This window comes from Sardina pilchardus, chromosome 5, assembly GCF_963854185.1.
Source record: "Sardina pilchardus chromosome 5, fSarPil1.1, whole genome shotgun sequence".
NCBI classification, from domain to species: domain Eukaryota; kingdom Metazoa; phylum Chordata; class Actinopteri; order Clupeiformes; family Clupeidae; genus Sardina; species Sardina pilchardus.
The window spans coordinates 33,692,927-33,718,005 of NC_084998.1; the positions used below are offsets into that span (position 1 = coordinate 33,692,927).

The 25,079-nt window shown below is 44.9% G+C and overlaps 2 protein-coding genes across 4 annotated transcripts in view; both read left to right on the forward strand.

The window, feature by feature from the left end:
• The first annotated feature begins 475 nt into the window (after window positions 1-475).
• Window positions 476-13,290, forward strand: LOC134080920 (CUE domain-containing protein 1-like). The gene is made up of 10 exons (XM_062537533.1): window positions 476-507; window positions 613-823; window positions 2,550-2,680; window positions 3,326-3,452; window positions 4,500-4,794; window positions 6,137-6,226; window positions 7,048-7,141; window positions 8,251-8,309; window positions 10,387-10,459; window positions 10,574-13,290. Coding segments are annotated over exons 1-10 (1,113 nt in total). The 3' UTR covers window positions 10,575-13,290.
• Window positions 13,291-21,093: 7,803 nt separating this feature from the next.
• ksr1a (kinase suppressor of ras 1a) overlaps window positions 21,094-25,079 on the forward strand; it is a 43,526-nt gene continuing 39,540 nt past the window's right edge. For all 3 annotated transcript variants that reach the window (XM_062537346.1, XM_062537345.1, XM_062537347.1), the window contains exon 1: window positions 21,094-21,555. In XM_062537346.1, the coding sequence (XP_062393330.1) occupies window positions 21,346-21,555 (210 nt within the window). In that variant the 5' untranslated portion in view covers window positions 21,094-21,345. The remainder of the gene's footprint in view (window positions 21,556-25,079) is intronic.

Consider the following 25,079-nt stretch of genomic DNA (forward strand, 5'->3'; position numbering starts at 1 on the left):
GATGTTCTGCTGTTGTGTGGTTCTACAGGTCCTGAAGAGTGGTGCGTTGGTGGCGTTCTCTTGACTGATGTTCTGCTGTTGTGTGGTTCTACAGGTCCTGAAGAGTGGTGCGTTGGTGGCGTTCTCTTGACTGATGTTCTGCTGTTGTGTGGTTCTACAGGTCCTGAAGAGTGGAGCGTTGGTCGGCGAGAGTTTGCCGTGCGCCAACTCCATCCTCTGGCCTCGCAGAAGAGGACGACTGGTGGTTGTCTGCCTCTCTGTGTGCCCACGTAGTGCCCTCCTGCGTGCCGTGGCGCAACAGGTGGCATGTGGGTATAAGGGGTGCTGAGCAGGGCACCCCATCTCATCGGAGAGTGACGGGCAGTGAGAGCGGGCGCTGCAGTAGCGGGCCCCGGGACTGGACACGGGACCCATCTGTCTCTGGGCACAGGACTCGAGTACGGGCACAGAGAGGTGGGCACGCGCTTTGTGAACGATGACCAGCCTTTTCCACCGCACCGTCTCCAGGTCGCATGGCGCAAACTCTCCCCGTGCGGCCAGTGGCAACAGCAACAGCAGCAGCAACAGCAGCAGCAACAGCAGCAGCAACAGCAGCAACAGCGCCCCCGGCAGGCCGCAGCGGGTAGTGCACCGGCTGGAGTTCAACCAGGCCATGGGCGACTTCCGCACCATGTTCCCCGGCGTGGAGCGGCAGGTGATCGAGTGCGTGCTGTGGGCCAACAACGGCGTGGTGGAGGCCACCATAGAGCAGCTGCTGCAGATGAGCCTGGACGGCCAGGGCACCGACGACAGCTCCGACTCAGAGGACAGCATTCCGCCAGAGGTGAGCCAGAGCCGGCCCAGAACAGGGTCAACAGATGTAACATGTTTATTACTGGATTTTCTCATTGTTTTTTAATATACCGGTAGTTAATTGTTTAGCTCATGTTTTTGTATTTTATTGTAATGTTTTTTTAAGACAGTAGCATCTTTTAAACAAACCAGAGCTAGACACTAGAATGTCAAAGGTGAACTAGCATCAGAAACTAGATAGAGAGATATGTAAAAGTGATATCAGAAAAGTGCCAATTTCCATTGCCCTTTTCATTTAAAAATTTGAAAACAAAGATGTTTTTTAATACTTCAAAATAATATTTGATTAGTGAACCTTACATGTTTCAGTTGCCATAAGTGTGTAGATTTGAGCAACGTCAGGTTTGGTTCTTAGCGGGAGCTTTTACTGCCTAAAATATCTGGGTTTTTTTACCGTGCTTGGAGTTTGGTGCTGGGCTGGTGGGGGCCCTATTCCCACTCACTCACTTGGCACATCAACGCATTTCTTGCTGATGCAAATCAAAGTTCTACAGGAGATCCCAGCAGTTTTGTACACACAGCCTTACGACACTGTTTACAGCTCTTCAAGTCACTGCACAATAGCATTTTTGGTATAGAGATCATTAGAAGCACTTATTGCTTGCATTTCCTTAGAAATCTGCCGTTTTGGTTAGAAATGTATAGAAATGAATATAGTGACACATACTCGTAAAAGGGCTTTAATAGAGCAGGAGAGGAAATAGGTAACTTTCCAATATATAGCTGATTATGTTCTGATATAATAGTCTTTACTCTTTACTAATGTGTGAGGGTTGACAGGAACTTCAAAGTCTTTTTTTACCTTTTGAAAGTTATATATATGATATACTTAAAACCTCCATTAATATCAGTGTAATTATGTTTTTATTTTATTACCCTTCAGAACTCACACTGCGCTTTATCCTTTTAATATTTGATGTTTCGCAGAAATGGCTCCCTAAACTTCCCCCAATATCAGTGCAATTAGGTTTTTTATTGTACTGCGGCTCTCTCTCTGGTCTGTAGCGTATGAATATTTGATGCAGCTCAGGACTAGGTCTTGGTGGTGTTTCCCAGTCTGCAGCTGCCTGTTGGCCAGAGCTGGCTGTGATGTGGGCCAGATGTGGATGTCCACACCAGATAATTACTCGACTTTCCAATAGCGGTATTATATTGTGCAGCAGCCAGCCATCAATGAATGGTAGATAGGGAGAGTCATTTCGAACTCGTTGCACTCTTTCTCTCTCTCTCTCTCTCCTCTCTCTCTTTCCCTCTCTCTCTTTTTCTCTCTCTCCTCTCTCTCTGTCTCTCTCTGTGGTGTAAGCACAGTGAAATATAGTACAGTACAGTACTCTAGTCTATGGCTTGGCTTGGTCAGAGCTGTGATATGAGGACACGCTCAAAAGCACACAGACACAAATGTACACACACACACACACACACACACACACACACACACACACACACACAGACACACACATACAGAAACTGATATACTCGAACTGCTTCTTGTGGCTCTGTGCTGTCTGTGAGTATTGAATGCTTTCATTTGTCCCCAAATCCTCAAGCCAACCCTAGAGCCGGACACACACACACACACTCTCTCACACACACACACACACATACACACACACACACACACACACACATATATAATATATCCCACACGCTGTGCTGTGGCTGTGTGTGAGTATTGAATGTCTCTCATGTGTCCCCAGATCCTGGAGCGGACCCTAGAGCCAGACAGCTCAGACGAGGAGCCCCCGCCCGTCTACGCCCCTCCCTCCTACGACATGCACATCTACGACAGGAAGTACCCTGCCGACGTCCCCAACACGCCCCCACCCAGGTAAAGCCATTGATTGATTGATTGATGGATGGTTAACTTGGTTGATGGATTAAATCAAGAAATGATCTCTGTGGTTGACTGGGGTCTGTGGGGAAATCAAGCAACTGGTTCCAGAACCGTTATGAACTACTGAAGCACTTCAGTTCCAGTGTCCTATTACACATGCAGCATGCAACTGCATCACAGCCCTTGATTGTGCCATGATCTTGACATGCGCTCACAGACTATGACCTCCTGATGCTGCAGAGAAGGCTCTTGCACTTTGGATAGATAGCTTTGTTATGGTTTTACCATCCTGCTCCAGAGCTATAGGACAACAAAGGCAAACACAAAGGTCTTCTTTTGAAAGCTCATTTAGTCTCCCCTATGGCTCCATCTAGTGGTCCAAGAATGTTACTGCAACTAGCAAACACAGTTGTCTACTAATGGGACAATAGAACAACTTCTGTGTAACCGAACAGGGAATAACAACACAAAATGTGACAATTGAAGCCAATACATTTATGTAAAATTGCTATGTGCCTATATGGCTCATACAAAGAAAACATACAAAGACTCTCTGTCAGAGGGTTCACACCACGGCATGGTGTGTGTGTGTGTGTGTGTGTGTGTGACCTTGCCATCCTTTGCCCACCTCTGTGCCAGGTTTGATGCCCATCCCCCACCCGGGCACCAGTCGGGGAGTGGCTACAGGAATTGGAACCCGCCGTTGCTAGGCAACCTCCCGGACGACTTCCTGCGGATTCTACCCCAGCAGCGCGACAGTCTGCAGGTGAATTTATGGAGCCGGTGTAATGGGTCAGCTCACACACACACACACACACACACACACACACACACACACACACACACACACACACACACACACACACACACAGTGTAATGGTTCAGCTCATCAGGCCAGCGCCACACGCCGAGACACACACACACACACACACACACACACACACACACACACACACACACACACACACACACACACAGTGTTATGGCTCAGCTCATCAGGCCAGCGCCAGCACACCGGGAGCTGCACTGCAGAGCCATAAACCACACGCAGACACACACACACACACATACACACACACACACACACACACACACACACACACACACATTTACTATCGCACAGAGAGACAGAACTAGCTCTCTCACACACACACACACATACACTATAACACAAGGAGACTCAGCTAACACACACACACACACACACACACACACTATCAAACAGAGATAGACAGAACTAACACTCACACACACAGTATCACACAGAGACAGAGCTAGCGCACACACACACACACAGACATACACACACTATCACACAGAGAGACAGAGCTAACACACATAGACACACACACACACACACACACATACACACACACACACAAACTATCACACAGAGAGACAGCGCTAATCCACAACACACAGACACACAGACACACACACACACACAGAGCTATCACAGAGACAGAGCTAGCACACAGACACACAGGCACACACACACACTCACAACTATCACACAGAGAGACAGAGCTAGCACACACACACACACACACACACACACACCGAAACGGAACTAGTGTGTGCACACTTGATGAGTGATAATGATCATATTTTGTGATTTAATTCAAGCTGTGGTTGTGTGTATGCACAATATGTGTATATGTTTAGGGGGATTTGTATTTGTGTGTGTGTGTGTGTGTGTGTGTGTCCTGTATCTGTATACATTTTATTCAGTAAAGTAATGTAGTGTAATATTAAACATAGCAGTCTCTCTCTCCCTCTATCTCTCTTTCCCTCTCTCTCTCTCTCTCTCCAGCGTTCCCATAGCAGTCTCTCTCAGCCTTCCTCCTCCTCCTCTTCCTCGCTGTCCTCGCTGTGTCTGCCCCCGGTGCCCTCTGGTGGAGGAGCAGCGCAGGCGGACGCGTGTGGCGGTGGCGGTGGAGGGGGTGGGGGCGAGCAGGAGAGGATTGTGGGACGGCACCTGGAGGACGAGGAGGACCGGCGTCTGCGTCAGTACCTGGAGGACGAGCGCGTGGCCCTGTTCCTGCAGAACGAGGAGTTCATGAGGGAGCTGCAGCGCAACCGGGACTTCCTCATCGCCCTGGAGAGAGGTACACACACACACACACACACACTGTACCTACGCACGCATGCACGCATGCAGACACTACGCACACACACACTACGCACGCACACACACGCACATGTACCCATGAATGCACGCATACACACACACTTCACCAAGATCCTTTATTTTGAATTTGATCATTAAATTACATTACATTACATTTGGAACTTTATTTTTGGGCTTTTTATGCCTTTATATGGTAGGACAGTGTAGAGAGACGGGAAGTGAATGGGAGAGAGCGTAGGGATGGGATCCAAAAAGGACCACGGGGCGGGAACGGAACACGGGTCACTGGTGTAGTGTGCAGGTGCCCCAGCCAGCTGTGCCACAGCTGGGGCCCATTTGGCGCAAAGCCACTTACAACATAGTCGGCATTTGAAGCTTTTTAAAGCAATTCTAACAACAATTCTAGGGGATGAAAAATCCACCCCATAGATTCATGTGCATGCTATCATCACATAGTTCACGGTTACAGCGAAACCATACAGACGGCAATGATGTTGAGCGGTAGTTACACACTCCAAACAAGCTCTTTCACCCCATAAAACACTCACACTTACTTATGCCCAGTGTATCACTTCCACATGGGATTCAGCTGATCATCCTCAGATGGCTGACTAAAACACATACTAACAATCCCACAGTCATTCAGTGTTGTTTTTGTGTTAATCTTGAAATGTAGGCACTGTTAAAGAGATAAGTTCAAGTTTTAAACAGTGTTACGAAGCTATTCTAAATGAATATAACCCCAAGGCTGGTATCCATTTGGTCCATCCACTGGTCCATTCATGTCATCACATCTGTGTGTGCATGTGTGTGTGCGTGTGTGCGTGTGTGCGTGTGTGTGTGTGTGTGTGTGTGTGTGTGTGTGTGTGTGTGTGTGTGTGTGTGTGCATGCGTACGTGCGTCCATGTGTTTGTGTGTGTGTATGTATGTGTGTGTGTACTGTATGTGTGCGCGCATATGTGTGTGTGAATGTTTGTAGATCATCAGACAGAGCCAAAGACCCCTAAAGGCACTCACTCATGTGCACATGCATACACCCTAATGGAGCACTCAACCTCAGGTAGCCTTCATCTACTGCATCTTCACCAGCACCCATCTCACATCACATATATGTGTGTGTGTGTGTGTGTGTGCATGCGTGCGTGCGTGCGTGCGTGCGTGCGTGCGTTCGTGTATGTGTGTGTGTGTGTGTGTGTGTGTGTGTGCATGTGTGTGTGTGTCTATGTGTGTGTGTGTGTGTGTGTGTGTGTGTCTGTGTGTGTGTGTGTGTGTGTGTGAGCATGTGTAAATATTTCACGCCCTCCCTCCCCTCTCTGCAGGAGACCACTCTGCGGCAGGTTCGGGCGAGCCCCTCCCCACAGCCTCAGACGACGCTCTCTTCCGTGACAAACTCAAACACATGGGCAAGTGTAAGTGCTTTCTCATGTTGCCTTTCTACCCAGTTACACTGAGTTGCACCAGTTCACTGGACCTGACTATCTTGTGCTTTGTGCTACGTACTGTATATGCTTGGAAAGTGCTATGTAAATAAAATATATTATTATTATTATTATTATTATTATTATTATTATTATTATTATTATTATCATCATCATCATTATTATTACACACACATCTTATTGGCAGGGTCAGACTATACGATTTTTTTGTCACTCACGATTGTCGTTTCGATCTACCACGATTTTAGAACCCTAAAAACCTCTCCGCGTCTTGGTCGGGAGAGTGGCCACATACACCGAAAGCATCGGTCGCATCATACGACTCCTGTCAAATTTCTGACAAGACAGTCTTTTTGTCGGGCTGTTTTAGAACGTCGTGAGCGACAAATCGCAAGCCGTGAAACATGTCACATTATAAGATTCACTCCGTGTTCGATGTCGTGAAATCGGATACGACGCTGTAAACTTGTCGGTCACGACACATTCGGGCCAAAATTGGGCTGATATCGTGTAATCTGACCAGGCCATTAGATACATATATATTTTCCATAATATTAAACTCGAAGCATTCTCTATAAACCTTAAAATGCTCTGCTTTGGCAATGCAAAAATATTTGTCATGCTAATAAAGCTCACTTGAATTGAATTGTCAAAGCAGTGTTAATGTAGATGTAGTTTGCACATGAATCATGGACACATGTGAGAAGGCCTACTGTAGCCCTTACAGCCCTTAGAGCCCTTACAGCTCCATCAGGACTCCTGTAACCTGCTGTCACTTCAACTCCAAACAGCCACAAGGAAGAAACTGCTGGAAATTGCCAGATCCTTTTCGGAGAAAACTCGGAGGAGAAAGACCAAGAAGAAGGCCCTGCTGAAGCATCACTCGTATCCTCAAACTCACCTGATTCATCCGTTTAGTTTTACAATCGGAATTTATTTCCTGGCCAGTTGTGTGACTTACCGTAATTTCACATTAGCGCTATTAACTATTATACGTTGATTTGCAAAATGTATTCAGCTATGAAGTTATACATGGGATCAGTTAATATGGTATTAATATGGTTTTGAAACACTGTCCTGTGGCTTATACACAATGTGGCTACAGTAATACACAGGAAATGGCTGCAGAGGATCATGTCAACTTTTTTGAGAATGTGCTTAGTGGCCATCTACACCAGAGTCAGATAAAAAGACGCATACCCTTATCTGTGTGTGCCCAACAGCCCCATCTAAAAGGAATATACAGGCTAAATGTTGTAACCCACTCCTAGTGAGTTATGCTAAGCTAGGCTAATTGGGGTAACCCAACTAGGCTAACAGTGTCAGATTGGGTTGTTGCAGGCACAGAGAAGAGAGGGGTAGTATCCCCTTACCGAACAGTTAGACGCCAAATAAGCTACACATTTCAACATAATAGCGTTCTTTAGGTGCATGGGAACGTTCAATTATTTTAAAAGCCATAGGCTCTTGAATAACCTCTTACTGTGTGCTAGCTTAGCCAGGCTTGTCATTAACCTGAGTACCCCTCAGCCTTAGGAGATGCAATGCGGTTCTTCTGGGTCTGTTTGTGTTTGTTGTGCGATGATGGCGTTCAATGTCTGTGTGGTTCTAGAATGAGAGTGTAATTTTTCAGACCCAAATCTGGCTTCAGAAGGTCCTGCCATATTTTTGTTCCAACCATTCACTTAAACAGCTGATTATAATTAGAACAACTCTTAAGCCAGGTAGATCAACTAATTAGTGGAATCACTTGTGTTAAGCACACAGGTAGAACCAATACATGGACTTTTACATCTCCGTGTGCCCCCCTGTAGTTCCTCCTTAACGGTCGGTGCCTCCAGTCGTGAGCAATCTTTCTGAGCAGATGTTATAAAGTTGTGTATTGTGCTGTAAATTTGTGTGTGTAGTCTTGTAAAGTTGTGTGTGGTGAGTTGTAAAGTACTGTAGTGTGTTAAGCGTCCCTGCGGTTCTTCCTTAACGGTCGGTCCCTGCAGACTGGGCTCAGCTGCCTCCACTGCCAACCTGCTGGAAGATGCTGAGGGGCCAGCGCCCGGTAAGAGGCCCTCCCCCTCCCCCTTTCCTCCACCAATCACAGCAGGGCTCTCATAGGCAGGCAGGCAGGCAGGCAGGCCACACCAGAGGTGCGATCAAATTTACAAACATAGGCAAACGTTTGCGAACCGTTTTTGTTTGCCTTGAGTTCTTGGTGAACGTTTGCGAATACTCGCTGCTACTCTCCCTGGCTACTCTAAGGATGGCAAAGATGCAGACCGTTCACAGAGCAACAATATGCTACCACGATAATCAGTGAAACTGGCTACAACAGATAGAACAGTGAGTAAAACAGGCTTGTCTTTCGTGTCTTTCATATCTACCTTTCAATTTTCAATTTCAATTTAATGTCGCTTATAGAGCGCCAATACATTACACATGTCTCAAGGCTCAAGAGCCCATGAGTAACAGGGGCAAGGAAAAACTCCCTAGAATTGGAGATACATATAGGAAGAAACCTCAGACAGACCCACGACTCAAGGGCCCAACCCATCTGCCTTGGGTCAGTTACAGTACAGTCATTTGTAGTTTGAAAGTTACAATGACAATGAAAGTTCAAATAGTCCAGTGTAGGGAATAAATTGTCCATTAGTAATCCATTGGTTATTTCGGAAAGTGATGGGTCGCTGGGATGCGTGGGCCAAAGATTCGGGCAGGGAACCACAGCAGGCGATGGTAGGGCAGTCATAGGGATGGCGATGGTAGGGCAGTCAGAGGGATGTGACTTCAGGTGTGATGAGGGACAGGCACAGAGATGGTTGATGGCTGGTAATGGTTTACCTCACAGGTGAGGTATAGGGGAAAGGGAAGAGAAATAGAGTGTGTTAGTATTACTGTAAGTCATATTAAGTATTGATAAGTATATCAATGGTGATATAAATGGTTATACTATAGAGGGTTTACAAAACGCTTTTACACACCTCTTTTGTGGGGACAGGTGCGTAGGAATAGGTTACCCAGTTAAACCCGAAGAGAGAATCCCGCACATCGTCCACCACGCATGCAAACATCCACCCACCCACCACGCACGCAACATCCACCCACCCACAATGCCCCCCCCAATGCCCCCCCCCAGGCGAACCCACACACCACCCCTGAACCGCGCGTCGGTGCAGCATGGCCGAGCATGGCCAGCCAGAGTCCGCCCACAGGCGGCGCCACCCATCCGCAGACAACCCCCCACCACCATCCACGAGCAGAGAGAACGGGGCCCGCACCAGCCCCACCCCAACCACAACACCGCGCGAACACACACCACGGCCCGACCAGGACACACAATCTGATCCGCCCCACCTTTCTGTGGTACAAATGCCCCGTGAACTTTCCGCCTCCATTCCATGTTCTGAGTAGCCCGGCCGTGGGTGATGTGATTTGGGGAAAGCCCCACTGTTATTTGTGGTTAGAGTTAGACAGTAACATTAAAGAGGAACTATGCAGGATTGGCGATTTCATCTCTGGTTTCGGTTTCGTTTTTCGTTTTCGCTCGTTTTATGCTTGCATTTTCTCTGCAGAGCTTCCCCGACAGCTTTAGCGTGTATATTTATACATGTATAGGCTATATTTAAATATATAAACTGCAAGCGTGGTTCTTCGTCTCAGACTTCCAGATGTAAACAAGGAGCGATCGTCTCCTGCAGAAAGTTGCATAGGATCTCTTTAAGGTTCATCAGAAATGCTTCCCTCTGCATGCCGGTGCAATGACAGTTTGCCATGCTGGACGTAAACTATACAGATTCCAGAATAAAGTATAAAGATATTTAGAGATCACTTTCTCCGTAAGATCATTTCGATTTAATGGGATGCCTGTCTTATTTTAAGATGTAGCCACATTTGGTTGTTTTAAGTAGAAGTATGCTTAGATATGTAATAATGTGTGTAGGATTGTTGGGTCTCAAGCAATGTTCAGGTCCCTGCTTTTAACTGTCAACTATACACTTGAGTTGGCGAGTCACCTGTTGTTATAGTCCTTAAGCCATATGTGTGGACAATGATGAGTTTTGATTAGGGGCGAAAGAGCAGGCAACCACTGGGACAGGGATTGATTTATAAACTCTGGACTAAACCATGTTTGTGTGCAGAGGGGGACTGCCAACTCAAGACACCCGACACTCAGGAAGAGGAGACGAAACAAAATAAGGAAGTACTCTCATGGTAGGCACATCCCCCCTTTTATTAGTTCAGACCGAGGCAGACTACACAGTAAACATAAATATTATTGGCCTTGCTCTGTGAGGTTACTTCAAACACTGCCTGTTTCCTTTCCAGATTGTCCCATCTAGTTCATGAGTTCCTTGACAACAACAGCCATGTGTCTCTGAAGTCTTTTGACGTGGAACTCAATTCAGGCCATGTGGATGAAGCCCCTAGTTTATCGCATCATGGAGAGAGAAAGGTGTTGCGCACAATTGAACTCTGTGAATTTAGCTTCAGTAAATCGTCTTATGAAGAGAACATTCATACATTTGTGTTCTGTTGCCCATCTCACTGATTTGGCTCCCTGATTTGTGTCTTCAATCTGGTTTGTACTTAAAACTGTTCAAGGAAGTGGGATCTTCAGAGGTGTGGACCCTACTGCACTATAAAGATGTTTGTGTTTATGCACATGCCAAACCTCTACTGATCAATTGAGTGCTTATGATCAGTCAGTCAGATTTTATTCCCGACACAGAAATATCTCCAAAATTGTTGATCACTTTTCAACTTCCTAACCTTACTGTTAACTCTCTTCATTACACAACATTACAAAATGTCAAACTCGTTAGTCGTCATTTACAGTATATTTAGTCGTTAGCGGATCCTTTTATCCAAAGCTTGCAACTGTGCACACCGTTGCAACAGTTCACACAGCAACTGTTACCATACATAGGCCTTGAGAACTGCCCTAAATGGACTAACGCCTTGAGGATCAGTACAGTTAAACCACACAAACTTTAGGGCTCAGCTGGTTGAGACAAGTCGTTTATATCAAACAATGAGACATCGCCTTGTGTCTATCTATGTGGTGCTCATTTCTGTTAAGCACACTATTATCATTCACCCTTCGTGTTTAAGACATTCTGTTCCTTTCTTTCTTTCTCTCTTTTTTGGTTTGTGGCATAGTTGTGATTTCTACATAGCCACCTAACAGTTAATGTCTGATGTCAAAACACCACTATGCTGAACCTCATAGCACTCACAGCACGGACATCACACTGGAAAATGACATTGGAAAATGTTGAGTGTGTATCACTAGCCCAATGTATGTGTGTGTTTAGGTGTTTGTTTGGTAGTATGCATGTGACTGCAACAGCTAGAGCAGCCAGACAGCTACGGTGCTACATTCTGGGGGGCATTTTGAAATCATGCCTCCAGAGTGTAGCACTGCAGCTGCCTTGCTGTTCTAGCTGTTGGCTACAGAAACTCGAGCTAGGTAGCACCGTTTTTTTTGTTGTTGTTGTTTTTTCCCCTTCGTACCAACAGTACTCGTGGCTTCAAGAAAAAAAGAGATCTATGTGAAAAATTGAAAAACAGAATTTTCCTTTAAGGTTTCTTTCAAAACGCACAGAGGGAAGCATAGAAATGTGATCATTCCCTCCCTAACTCCCTAACTCCTCTCTCAGTTTGCCCTGTCAGTGGAGTTGAGGATGGCGTTGGTATGCATGTGTATAAGCTCATGTAACTTGCGTAGCGGAGAGAGGAAGGCCAACCATGTGCAGACTGTTGGCCGGTTCTTATGATATTTTTACTTGCTCAGGGAGAATCTTTTGCTATCCTTTGTTTTCTGCTGAAATTATATTTTAAACATGCATATCCTCTGAAAAGAAAATCACAGAATAATGAACTCATATTTTACCATTGTATATGCATCTTACTACTATAAATACATGTTTCTGGTTCATTGAAATATAATGACAGCATATTAGCATACCATAACATCTTGAATGTCATGATAAAACAATACTGACATCTCTGAAATAACGATGTCACATACACCCTTGTAACACTCTAATGTGTAAGCACAGCGTAGCCTGTGTTGCCGCTGTTTGGAACAGCACATTTGTTCTGGTTCTTCAATTTGAAATATGTGTGCTGACAATGTACTATTCATGTGAAGTATTCAATACAAGATACCATGGTTGTCATGTACAGTATAGGCTTACTTCTCTTCAAAAGACACCTACGTGAATGATGAGATACAGTTATTCTGTAGTGCTTTTATTCTTACTCAATCACAAGGATGAAAGAATGTATAGTTGAATTAAACCACCATATTCCACATCTTAGGTCTTTAGGGCTTTTCCTACTTAGTTGCGCTAATATTTGCTTGTTTCTGAAGGAGGTATCTGACTGTGCCCTGTTTGGGCTTTCCTGTATAGCATACTGCTGAACTTGATATTGGGCCAAGTTATTGTCAACTAAACACATTTAATCCTTGCATCATCCATTGAGTAATCTTGGCTGGATTTTAACTTTTGTTTTGAAAACAAAACCGTGTAATGTTAATGCTGGATGTTTTGTTTAGAAAACTTGGTGGAGGCCAGTTGAAATACTAGGCAGAATACAGTACACTTTCTGTTTACAATGTACCTCTGTGCATTACCTTGCATCGCTCATAACTCATAGTATATCGCTCATAAGAAAGACCATGTACAGCATACAACACTAATCTGAGAAAATGAAAGTCCTGACATTATATTGTGTGTGCCTCTGTTCAGCATTGGTTAGGGTTGGAAGAGGGAGACTGTAGTGATTTTCTCACTATTTGTTTTGATAGAATTAAAGGCAGATTGCTTTTTTGTAGCATATACAATGCATTGTGTGGTATTGTATATGTATAATAAAACTGTAGAATATGTGTTATCAATTACGGAGTATTCTGATTGCTTAGTTAGAAATGATTTTATTTTAGGTGTGTTTTTTTTTGTTCCAAGAATATCTTAACTTACATTTTATGAATTGATTTAAACTTAAGTTTTCTTCCTAATAAAGTTATGCTCTCTGAATCTTTAATTTATCTTTAATAACATTGTTATTATTATACATGTTAAATTATCTCTCTAATGTGTGTGGAGACTAAACATGATAACCAGGATGAGCCAGGGAATTCTGATTTTCTTTAAATGCATTCTCTTGCAGAGTGAGTGAGTGAGTGAGTGAGTGAGTGTTTTCTCTTTGTATGCATTCCCTTTGATTAAAGTCAGCCTTGTTTAGTAACTAACTCATCACTTTCTGCCGTTCTGCAGTTCTAATTTTAATTTACATTGACCATACTCACCAGTGTTATCTTGCAGTCATGTATCAGCACTATTTGACCATGACTCCTCTCATTTCCAGCAAGCCCTGATAGCGGAGGCAGGAACCGTGTGAACGTACAGTAAGTCTTTAAGCTGCATCAGTCCAGGCGTCAAGCATCACGAGTCACGTTCCTGCTCTTCCTGACATTGTTTACACTTCCTGGGTCTGATTCCGGCTCCGCTCCGGCCCAGAGCTGGCCCTGAGCCGAGGGCTTCTCTAGGAAGTGTCCCTCGTCACCATGTGTCCATAGGCTTAACCCTGGGCAGCATGTTACGCAATACACTGGCACAGAATGGCATAGAAGATTATAGGTCTCCGGCTACGTTTTTTAGTAGGACTACAGTTTACCTTTTTAGAATAATGCGTGATTACAAGTATGATGTACAGCACTGTACATAACAACTATGAGCTGCACTAAGCACAGTCCTTCATTTAAATGTGTCCATGATATCACTGTACAAAGCAAACACAAAAGTAGTTTTTTTCTTGCAATATTGTTTTTATTATTATTGAATCTAATTTTGGTGTTCAACCGATTTATACTTTTAAAAATGCAGCTAAATCAGTGTCCTTTTTCTATGCAGCAAGTCTTCTATTTTGTTCACTCCTCCTAGTGTCCAGTAGAGGGCGCCTAGCACCAGAGCGGTGTCTGTGTGTGCCTGTGCACCACAGTGCTGAGCTGCATGTGCTCCTGTGCTGTGTTCCTCTGCTCAGCCTTTGTCTCCCAGCCAGGCCATCAGAGTGGATTTATGGGTGTGATGGTTGTCACCCCAATCAACCCCATCACCTCCCACGCTTGACACCTCCTCTCTGCGCATCACCCTTACCCTCACCTCCTCCCACACACACACACACACACACACAAATATTACACAAATACAGACTACCACAGAGATAGATAGATAGATAGATAGATAGATAGACAGACAGATAGACAGACAGACAGAAGCACAGTTCACACATAGATAGGAATATTCAAATGCACACACACACACATTCACACACACTGCTGAGCGTGATCAGAAAGTGGGGGAGGGGGTTGTGCCGGGGTCGTGGCTGGTGAAGCCGGCTGGGAGGGAGACTAGCGTGGCTCGGCGATTAAGCCTGTGAGGTCCTCATCCTGCTAATTGCAGCCAGGGCCGCGTCCACTGCTGAGCCGTTAAGCTGAGCACGCCTGCCTGCCTGCCCTGACCGCTGTCCAGCATCAGCAGACCACACAGAGAGGGCCACCGCCTCGCTCACAGCCTTTGGTCATCCACGCTAGCCTGCAACATGGGGGTCACCCCTATGTTCCCCCAGTCTTATGTTCACCATTTTCCACTAAAAGGGTCCTACAGTATGTTACCCGGTCGCAATACATACATATTTATTTGGGTCCCATGCAGTGGGGAACATACTGTAGGACTTGGGGAGCAAAGGAACGTTCCTGCAACATGCAGGCCACACAGGCTAGTGACGCTAGTCACGCTCTCCACTGCACTACACCAGAGACAGTTCTGACCAATCTTTTGACTACACTCTGTGTATACGCTACAGTCATTGGTTACACACCATCCCCCGACCTTACTGCCATCTATGCCACCCTACACTACACTGTTAGTGCCCCACCTCCAATCTTACTGCCATCTATGCCACCCTACACTACACTGTTAGTGCCCCACCTCCAATCTTACTGCCATCTATGCCACCCTACACATCACTGTTAGTGCCCCACCTCCAATCTTAATGTCACCTATGCTACCCTACACATCACTGTTAGCGCACCACCTCCAATCTTAATGTCATCTACACCATCCTCTCAATATGAAAGAGTGTTGAAAACAACATACAGTGGAGAGAAAATGTATTTGATACCATGCTAAAGTTGCCTAAAAATCAAACCGCTAAGGACACCAATTTTCTTTGTGATTAAAGAATGTATCGTAAATAAATAAATGTTCTTCCTAAATGCTAGTGGGAAGGAAGTACAGTATTTGACCCCCCATGTAACCCTATGGGAATTTAACACATAGGGTAACATAGGGGCAGGCAGATTTAATTTTTAAAGGGCAGCTATTTCATGGATCCAGGATATTATGCATCCTGATGAAGTTCCCTTGGCCGTTGGAATTAAAATAGCCCCACATCATCACATACCCTTCACCATACTGTAGATAGAGATTGGCATGGTGCTTTTTCCAGTAGGTCTATTAGCCTGTTTGATGCTCATTGAGCTCAATGCAAATCATACGATACGATATACACGTTATAATACGATACATTATTCAATCACAAAGAAAATTGGTGTACTTAGTGGTTTTATTTTTTACTATTTTTTTAAATTAAGACATTAAGATCAATTGTCAAATGATGATTTTATATTCCTCTTTTTAGGCAACTTTAGCATGGTATCAAATACATTTTCTCCCCACTGTATCTCTCAGTTCAGATAGGAACAGCACAGTTTGTGTTGTTTCCAACACATTGCTTTTGTTATTTGTTACACAGTATGTGTTGAAAATAGCACAACTTGATAGGAATAACACAGTATGTGTTGTTTCCAACACATTCTTTTGAGAGTGCACACTACCAGGTCAGTGCACCAATCCGACCCTGCTCGGAGCTCTCAGTGTCACACACACACACACACACACACACACACACACACACACACACACACACACACCACGCAGGTCAGCCATCAAGAGTTATGGACAAGCGGTCTATATATCCCACACTGTGTCCAATAAGACTATAGAAGAAGAGTGTGTGTGAATAGGTAAATGTGAGGCATTTCCATTGCCTGTTCTAAGGAGTGGAAAAGCGCTTTATAAAGTACAGTAACTGCAGTCCATTTAGGCACCTAGCCATCCTACCCCTGCTGGGATGCTGGAACTGTACTGTATGTCTGCATCATGTGAAGTGCTCCAGTCTCACCTCTCATCTATTCATTAGGGCCTGAGCACCGAAGGTGCAAAGCCTTATTGTTTTTGTAAGGATTGTGATCATTGTTGTGATTCTGCCGGACTTTGCCCTTTTAGAGGTGGTTCGTATGTGCGGAATTACATTCATACCTCAGTTGTTTCTCCTGATGTTGTTTCTCCAACATTTCACTGAGAGAGTTCGACCAGTCTACCTGTGAGTGTTTGTGTGCTACTTACAATGCGTTGACATATTAAGCGTATGTGTGCTTCAGATTATCCACTAGCTTATATATGGATGGCCTAAATATGATCCCCTTTAAAGGTCATGTCATGTACTGTACAGGTAGGCAGGTTTTCACAAGCTCCTTTTCGCTAGAAAAGTGTCTTTCTTAAATCTCAACCACTAGCCAAACTGTAATGATATGAGAAAGATGAGGAGTAGAGTTGTTGCTTATATTTTTAATCATGATTTTTTTTTTCATTTAATTTACGCAGTAACACAGTGATAGACAAGTATAGACTCACTCAGTGGATAAGGACACACACACACACACACGCAAACACTTAGACTGCAGAGACACACAAATACAGACAGACACACACACAAACACTTGGACAGACAGCAGACAGACACTCACAAACACACACACACACACACACACACACACACACACACACACACACACACACACATACACACACACTCACACTCATGCCCTATTGTGTCAGGTGAGCTGTTAAGAGAGGACACTATCAGATTCCCCCTATAATCCAATTTAATCTGACGTAACCCTTGGAGGAATTCCTTTAGTGGGAAGCCACACTGTTGCCACCAGTCAAGAGCATTACAGCAAAGGCAGATTAACTAGCAGCCTGGCAGCCAGGCAGCCAGGACATAGTGGTAAGCAGAGAGTGAAGACCATATGCTCGGCTGTTTTTCTTGTAACTACTCGCAGTGGTACAGTGGGTCGTCTAATGCCGTTTTGCTCTGGGATTATAACTTTGTGAGGGAGGGGAGCGGGGGGGGCCAGTCTGCGATTGGACCAACCTGACCAGTCAACGTGCTTTTCCCCCTTAAAGAGCAGTCTGCAAAGACTATGAGGCTGTCCTAATGCCTCTTTGGAGAATTCGCAAGGTGAGTGATGAGAGCCTATAGTGCTTCCTGAAGTTTGAAGTTTGGATCTGATGTTTATGGAGGTCTGCCATAACGGTTTGGAGTTTCAGGGCTCATCAAGACACTATCAATCAATCAACTCTCCGAGTTTGTATAGTTCTCAGTGATTCTCAGTAGTGGCTAAGAGCCATGTTGACGTTGGCTTTTTGTATCCATATTATTTATTTAGCGATGACATGTCATCTAACGAAAGCCTCAGGTCAAAACGTCATCACTAAATACTCTAATATGGAGCCAGTGTGTGTGTCACTGCTCTGTCTTTGAACAACTCTCCAGCGGCCAGCACCTCGCAAAAATCCTTGTGTGTGCGTCCCTTCTATAGTGGCATTTTGTATGACAACATCAACATGGCCCTGTCCGTTTATGGTCCTCGAATCAAACACACTGCACTTTCATGATTGATGAAGTGATTCAAGTGATTGATTGATGGTTTGAATAGTTGTAGAAGATGGGGAAATCTACATATCGATGTATAAACTTGAATGTAAAAAATGGCTAATAGATTCTCACAGAGCTTATTTGACTCTGTGACGACGCTGTGTGCATCGATGAAGGCCATGATGAAGACATGCTCGTCCAAACGTTTGTCACTTCCACCTCCTGGCCGTCCCTGGGTTCAGTCATCCAAAGTGACCCAGGACTTGCTCCCTGAACACCGACGGGCTAGAGCGGTTACCCGTTTCATTGCCGTAACACTAGAAGTGTTGGCAGTCCGCTTGCTGAAATTTTAGGCTGTATGAACAAACACTGTATGTGTCATTGTCATTATTGTTGGTGTCTTTTTATAGAAATCACAATCCAACACACCTGACATACACTTACTCTCATCCTCTGGTAGTGGTGATTGATGTTAACCAGGTTAGATTGATGTAGCAATAGTTGCTACCTAAGGTCTCCTGTAGGACTACAACTACTGTAAGTATGGAGGGTAAGCGTGTGAGAGAGAGACAGAGAAGAAAGTGACAGTTACAGAGGGAGAGATGGAGATACAGAGAGAGATAGAGAGATAGAGTTTATACAGAACAAAACAGAGAGATAGAGAATATATGCAAAGACAGATAGATAGGCAGATAGATAGATAGCGAGAGGGGGGATATACAGGCTAAAACAGAGCGATAAAGGAAATACAGTATATGCAAAGGCAGAGAGCGAGAGAGAGATGGAGAGAGAGAGGCAGATGGTGGATGTGTACTGTGAGAGTGACTCACATCTCAGATGGCAGAGGCATGTTTCATACGAAAGAACATCACACCCTCAATGAGACCCTGCAAAATTGTTTGTGGCTCACTGGATGGTTGGTCTCACACACACACACACACACACACACATACAACAGCCCAGTGCTTTCTTCCTGTTCAGAGTGCACATGACATTACTGGATCTTATGAAGTGACAGTGAGTGTGCGTACATGCGTGTGTGTGTGTGTGTGTGTGAGAGAGAGAGAGAGAGTGTGTGTGAGCGTGCATGTGCGTGCATGTCTGTTTTCACATTCTAGGCTCAATAACTCTTTTCTTGAACCCTATATTGTAGGACTAATATGATCGTATAGGCCTACTGCCTACTGTATACTGTTGTGGCTTGTGTAAGACTTAAAAGGGTTAAAAGTAGAATTTGGTAGGATTCCAGCTGTCTTGACCACACCAACAGAACTGCTCTGTTGAATCGTATTGGATCTGATACAATGAGGTGGGACCGGTGTCTAGCTGGCTATCGCACTAACTTAAGTGTATATCTGGACAACACAGAACATGGACATGATGTCTTCACACTCTGGAGCTATTTCTAGGTCATTTCGATGTTTTAAACAAACGGGAGATAAACAGCCCTTATATGTCACAAGACTGTCATGAGCATGTCATAAAGTGGTCATGACAGGTCCCTGGTTCTTAGTTCTAGTCCTAGTACTAGTACTTCTTATGATTGACACGGGTGCAGTGGTCTGATCAATATCGTTATAGATTTCATAGCATTTAGTTATACAGTTTACATTAGGCCTATACATTGTTTTTAGAGTATAACTAGTTGTAGTTATACTCGTTGTGACTGCTCTCAGTGCTTTAGCTGCCATAACACCCTGTCACAAACTGTTTAGATGTCATGGTGTAGAGTAGACTGACACTCAAGAAGAGTCCCGTTTGTAGACAAGAGACATGAGTCTTTATGACATGGGACAAGAAATTGGTCAGAACATGTTTATAATATTGACAAGTGATGTGGACATTTCAAAAAGTACATCCTGTTATTTTAAGGGACGTTTCATTAAGAAGTAGTACAGACAAAAAGTGAAATGTACAGATATTGTACAAGTAGAAAATAATTACTGCATTTATCTGTTGTTGTTGTTGCTGCTGCTGCTGTTGTTGTTGTTTACATCTTTCGTTAACAGTGTGAACTACAGAACGCACTTTGTTCGTATGTTTTTGAGAAACTGCTCAGTGCACACACTCTACAATGAAACCCAATCACTCTCACACACACACACACACACACACACACACACACACACACACACACACACACACACAAACTAAAAAAAAAAAAAATCTAAGGACACGTTAGTGTTTCTCAAAGCCTATAGCGGGTCTGTGCATTTGTATCGACATCACTGTTTAGCTTCTAAGCACAAGGCAATGTGGAAATAGATAAAGATAACCAGAAGAATCACCAGCAAGCTTCTAATAAGTTATAATAAATGCCACAGTGACAGTGTCACATTTAAGCATCGTTTTTAGCAAATTAGGTTTCATATATTTCATAATTTAGGTGTACATGCAGGGACCATTTCTCAATGGCATGTGCTGCTGCTGAATGTGCACCTGTCTGCCATTGGTGGTTTAGGGATCGGCGTTCACAGAATCCCCTTTGAAATGGAGTCGGCCTAGACCACATGTGCCTGTGACCTACAGTAGTGATCATAGGCTAAGTGAATATGTGGTTTTGATATGTCAGAATTGCGCTAAATGTAGGCTGTTTTAAAAGAATAGGGAGCAATTGGTTTACTACTGTTGCATAATAGACCAAAACTGTGAATTAAAGACACACAATTATTTTGTAGCATTCTGAACTTACCATTTCAATTGGTAAGGAAAGTGTCTAGACCTAAACATAGGCTATCACTTTGTCTGAAGACAATGACCATAGCCCACCATGCAATCTCGTAGCCTACTGTAGGCTATAGGCCTAATTGGTTGATTTGTTAATGTCTCAGCACGTATAATACTCATATCTACTCATATACAAATATAAAGGTTTGACAACATGTTCTTATATATTCCCTTGATGTAAACGAACATCATGACACATCAGGACATAAACCACGCAGCGCTAACAATACATTGCGCATGAACTACATTTCCCGACATGCAGCGTTCCGTGATGTTTCTAACAGCTGACAGACGCTAAAACCCTATGTGAGAGCTGCCAGGAAAGAAGAGATAGGAGTCTCTCAGCAGAGTGAGCAATCCACACGACCCAACTGCGCTGTTAAATCAGCACCGTTGGAGTTGGGTTGCTTTGTATCAGACTATCTTTGATTTGCTCTCTCTGCTTAGCCTAATAATAATTTTGGTGATCGTCGATTGGACAAAGCTGCATTCTGCCGTGTTTGACTACAGTATTCAGTGCATGTGCATTCTGTTATTTGCAGTCTATATCTACCCACACAAGACGTGCCTAATGCCGAGGAATGGATAGTGTGTCTGATAAAGGTGGAAAGATGGTCGAAAGTGATGAACAGTCGGAGAGGGGCAGTAGCGGTGGCGCAGCGATGGCCGCGCTACACCAATGCGAACTCATCCAGAACATGATCGAAATCTCCATCTCCAGTTTACAAGGGCTCCGGACCAAATGCGCGGCGTCCAACGATCTCACCCAGCAAGAAATACGCACTTTAGAGGTAATTATAACGCAGAGAATGTTTAAAAATAGCAAGTCAAAATGCACTGTCATGCAGGCGTTCGCTACAGTGATGGGCTGCAGGCTATCTCTCTCTCCCTGGTTGCTTTAAGGGTATCGCCTCATCCGTCTCTTCCTATTTTTGCAGTATACAGTTGTGTGGGTTGTGCTCCATGATGTGGTGGCCTACAACGTACTGACAATAATATATGTAAATGTGAATTTAATATAGATCTCACACTGGACACTCATCCTATTGATGCTCAAAGGCTATAAATAGAAATACTTACTAGCGTTTGATGAGGTTGTTATTTTGACCTCTTTCTCTAGGTGAAATATTTGGCAGTAACCCCCGGATATTTTGCAGCATTAGACTGCGTATTTTGAAATCTTTGTCCATCCCGTGGACTGCTATGCTGCAATCTGCACGCTAATTGTCCCTTTTGTAGACTATGTTTCAGTTTGAAGCCTGCATCAACGAAACAAAGTATTCTAGACAAAGACAAATAAATAGTCCACACATCGCCATATTGTGAGTGATTTTATTGGTTCTGTCGATTGGAGTTGCTAAAGCTATTGAAGTCCCCAACGCATTAAGGCCGAAGTGTCAATATGCGTACCCCGCCTTAAACGGCTACCAATCTGGTGCACCTGTAGAGATAATTTATGAGAAATCAATACAATCGTGTATCGGATGACGTGGTGGCCTGTGCAAACTGTTCTGATGGACGAGTAGTTTGCGCATAGGGTGATGGCCCGCATTGAGGACCTCCGCGATGGCAGCGGCAACGCGCTAGCCTATATCATTTCAGCCGGCAATACGCTAGACTCATATAGCATGTCTGTCACAATTTCTCCTTTTTTGTACAGTGGAGTTCGTGTGAAGTGTGCTATGTAATGGAGACCCAAATGCTGCTGCTGGATATGATTCCATATGTTCTTAAATGTTATGGCATGGTTCTTGATAACCTAATATCAAACAGTCTGTTCCATCTACGTCTAAACATGGCGATTAACCCTTGTCTGTCATGTTCTAAGGGACATCTGGACCTCGGCGTTGTGTAGATACAAACCAAAATAGCACATCTTGCTTTTATTTTTAGATGGCAGAACACGCATCACGCATTTTGCGTAATAATGTGTTAGACTATGCACGCTTTCAAATTATCATAGCTTGTGTCATAAATCGTGGTAATCCAAATGGACCTGTCCTGATGATTGCACTTGTTACATGAAGTGGAGGTAGGCTACGGGTAGCTGTGTTTTCTCCTCTTTGGTAAATTAATAGGTCATTAACCATTTCCTGTTGGTTAGATGACCCCCATGTGCCATGGCCCAGTAACGGCAGTTTGTTGTTGTGCAAAGCATCACTGTTGATATAAAACATGACTGATAAGGTGAAGGCTGATCGACTTCGTTGTAAAAATATGCCTTTTATTGTCTGACATTGTTGTCTGCCCCCCCCCCCCCCCCACACACACACACATATCAATTTCCTGAGATTATTACAGAGTTATGCTCATTTTCCTCCATTTTGCCTCTGTCATATTGCTAACTGCGCTCAAAAGTGCTGCCAGTGACAAACGTGGTCACTCCAAAGGACACATCTCAAAAGGCGTCTGAGTGAGAAGGCTCAGGACAGGCTGTCACCACGTCTGCTCTGGAGGGAGCTGCACCATCTGAGGCGGTGTTTTTAATGTGCTCTTGTTCTTGCCTTGTGCTGCTGGAACTCAGCTGTGGCTGACTTGGTACTGCATACAGGCGCTCCTCTGGTACATGACATGAAATGTCTCCATCACAGGTCTGTCGTCTTGTCCCATTGCAAGGATGAATGTAATGCAATTCTAAAATGTACTCTAATCATCAGCATTTAATTGCAAATAAATAAGATAGAAACAAAATCCCCAGAAAAAACAAACAAACAAACAACTACAACACTCATCTGAGCAAGACATTTAGCCCAGTCGAAATGGAATGGATTGGGCATTTCAACAAATCACTCTTGATAAACGCTTAGCTTGCAAAAGTAGGCTAGCAGGCAGGCAGGCAGGCAGGCATGCGGTGCTCTTCTCTCCTGCGCTACGCTACTCTGTGCTCACATGACATGAGACGAGATGAGACGAGAGGAGATGAGAGGAGAGGAGAGGAGAGGAGAGTGGCGTCTGGCTGGCCAGTGGTGCTAGCAGCAGTCTGCCGAGCTGAGCCGAGCCGGGCGCCGTGACTGAGGACCACTCAACACAGCAGAGTGGAACATGTCAATGGCCAATTGTCAATTTATATTACACGGCCACTAATGGCTCTTTAATATCCTGCGCCCGACAACAACAGCTGAAGTGGCTGTCAGCCTTGCTGCTGCTGGTGGTGCTGCTGATAGTGCTGGTGTTGGTGGTGATGCTGCTGCTGCTGCTGGTGTTGGTGTTGGCGGTGGTAGTGGTGCTGCTGCTGCTGGTGTTGGTGGTGGTGGTGGTAGTGGTGCTGCTGCTGGTGGTGTTGGTGGTGGTGGTGGTAGTGGTGCTGCTGCTGGTGGTGTTGGTGCTGGTGGTGGTAGTGGTGCTGCTGCTGGTGGTGTTGGTGGTGGTGGTGATAGTGGTGCTGCTGCTGGTGGTGTTGGTGCTGGTGGTGATAGTGATGCTGCTGCTGGTGGTGTTGGTGCTGGTGGTGATAGTGATGCTGCTGCTGGTGGTGTTGGTGGTGGTGCTGCTGCTGGTGGTGCTGTTGGTGATGGTGGTGGTAGTAGTGGTGGTGGTGGTGCTGCTGATGCTGGTTGTGTGTGTGTGTGTGTGTGTGTGTGTGTGTGTGTGTGTGTGTGTGTGTGTGTGTGTGTGTGTGTGTGTGTGTGTGCAGGTGTACTTCAGGCCAATCAAGAGCAGCTTGATCTCCCGCCAGCTTCTCTTCTGTCAGACGAGCCTTTATGACACCTCTTCACCGTTGTGTTTTTATAGCGCACTCTCTCCATGCTGTTCCACTCCGCTCACACAGGCTACTGCTACTGCTACTGCTGCTGCTGTTCCTAGCGGCCCGCTTGCCTGCCTGCTTGCCTGGCCACCAGGTTATTGAGCTCAGCCTACCTACCTGGCCACCAGGTTATTGAGCTCAGCCTACCTACCTGGCCACCAGGTTATTGAGCTCAGCCTACCTACCTGGCCACCAGGTTATTGAGCTCAGCCTACCTACCTGGCCACCAGGTTATTGAGCTCAGCCTACCTACCTGGCCACCAGGTTATTGAGCTCAGCCTACCTACCTGGCCACCAGGTTATTGAGCTCAGCCTACCTACCTGGCCACCAGGTAATGCCGCTCGGCCTGCTCCTCACTGCTCTCAAGTGAAGTGCTGCAAGGTGGCACTTCAGCCTTTCGAGCTAATCTGAGTCTAGTGTGAACCTCAAGGCTAGCTCTCTATATCTCTATCTCTCTCTCTCGCCTTTCTATTGCATTTGTCCTCCACATTTCTCTCTCTCTTTCTGCCTCTTTTTCTCGTTCACCGCTGTATTGTCAGTGCGTTTCCTTGCTGTTCATTTCAAGCTGT

Coding starts and splice junctions, on each gene's coding strand:
- LOC134080920 (XM_062537533.1), top strand. CDS start 476: ATGACCAGCCTTTTCCACCGCACCGTCTCCAG. Junction 6,227..7,047: donor ACTCAAACACATGGGCAAGT/GTAAGTGCTTTC, acceptor AACTCCAAACAG/CCACAAGGAAGAAACTGCTG. Junction 8,310..10,386: donor TGCTGAGGGGCCAGCGCCCG/GTAAGAGGCCCT, acceptor GTTTGTGTGCAG/AGGGGGACTGCCAACTCAAG.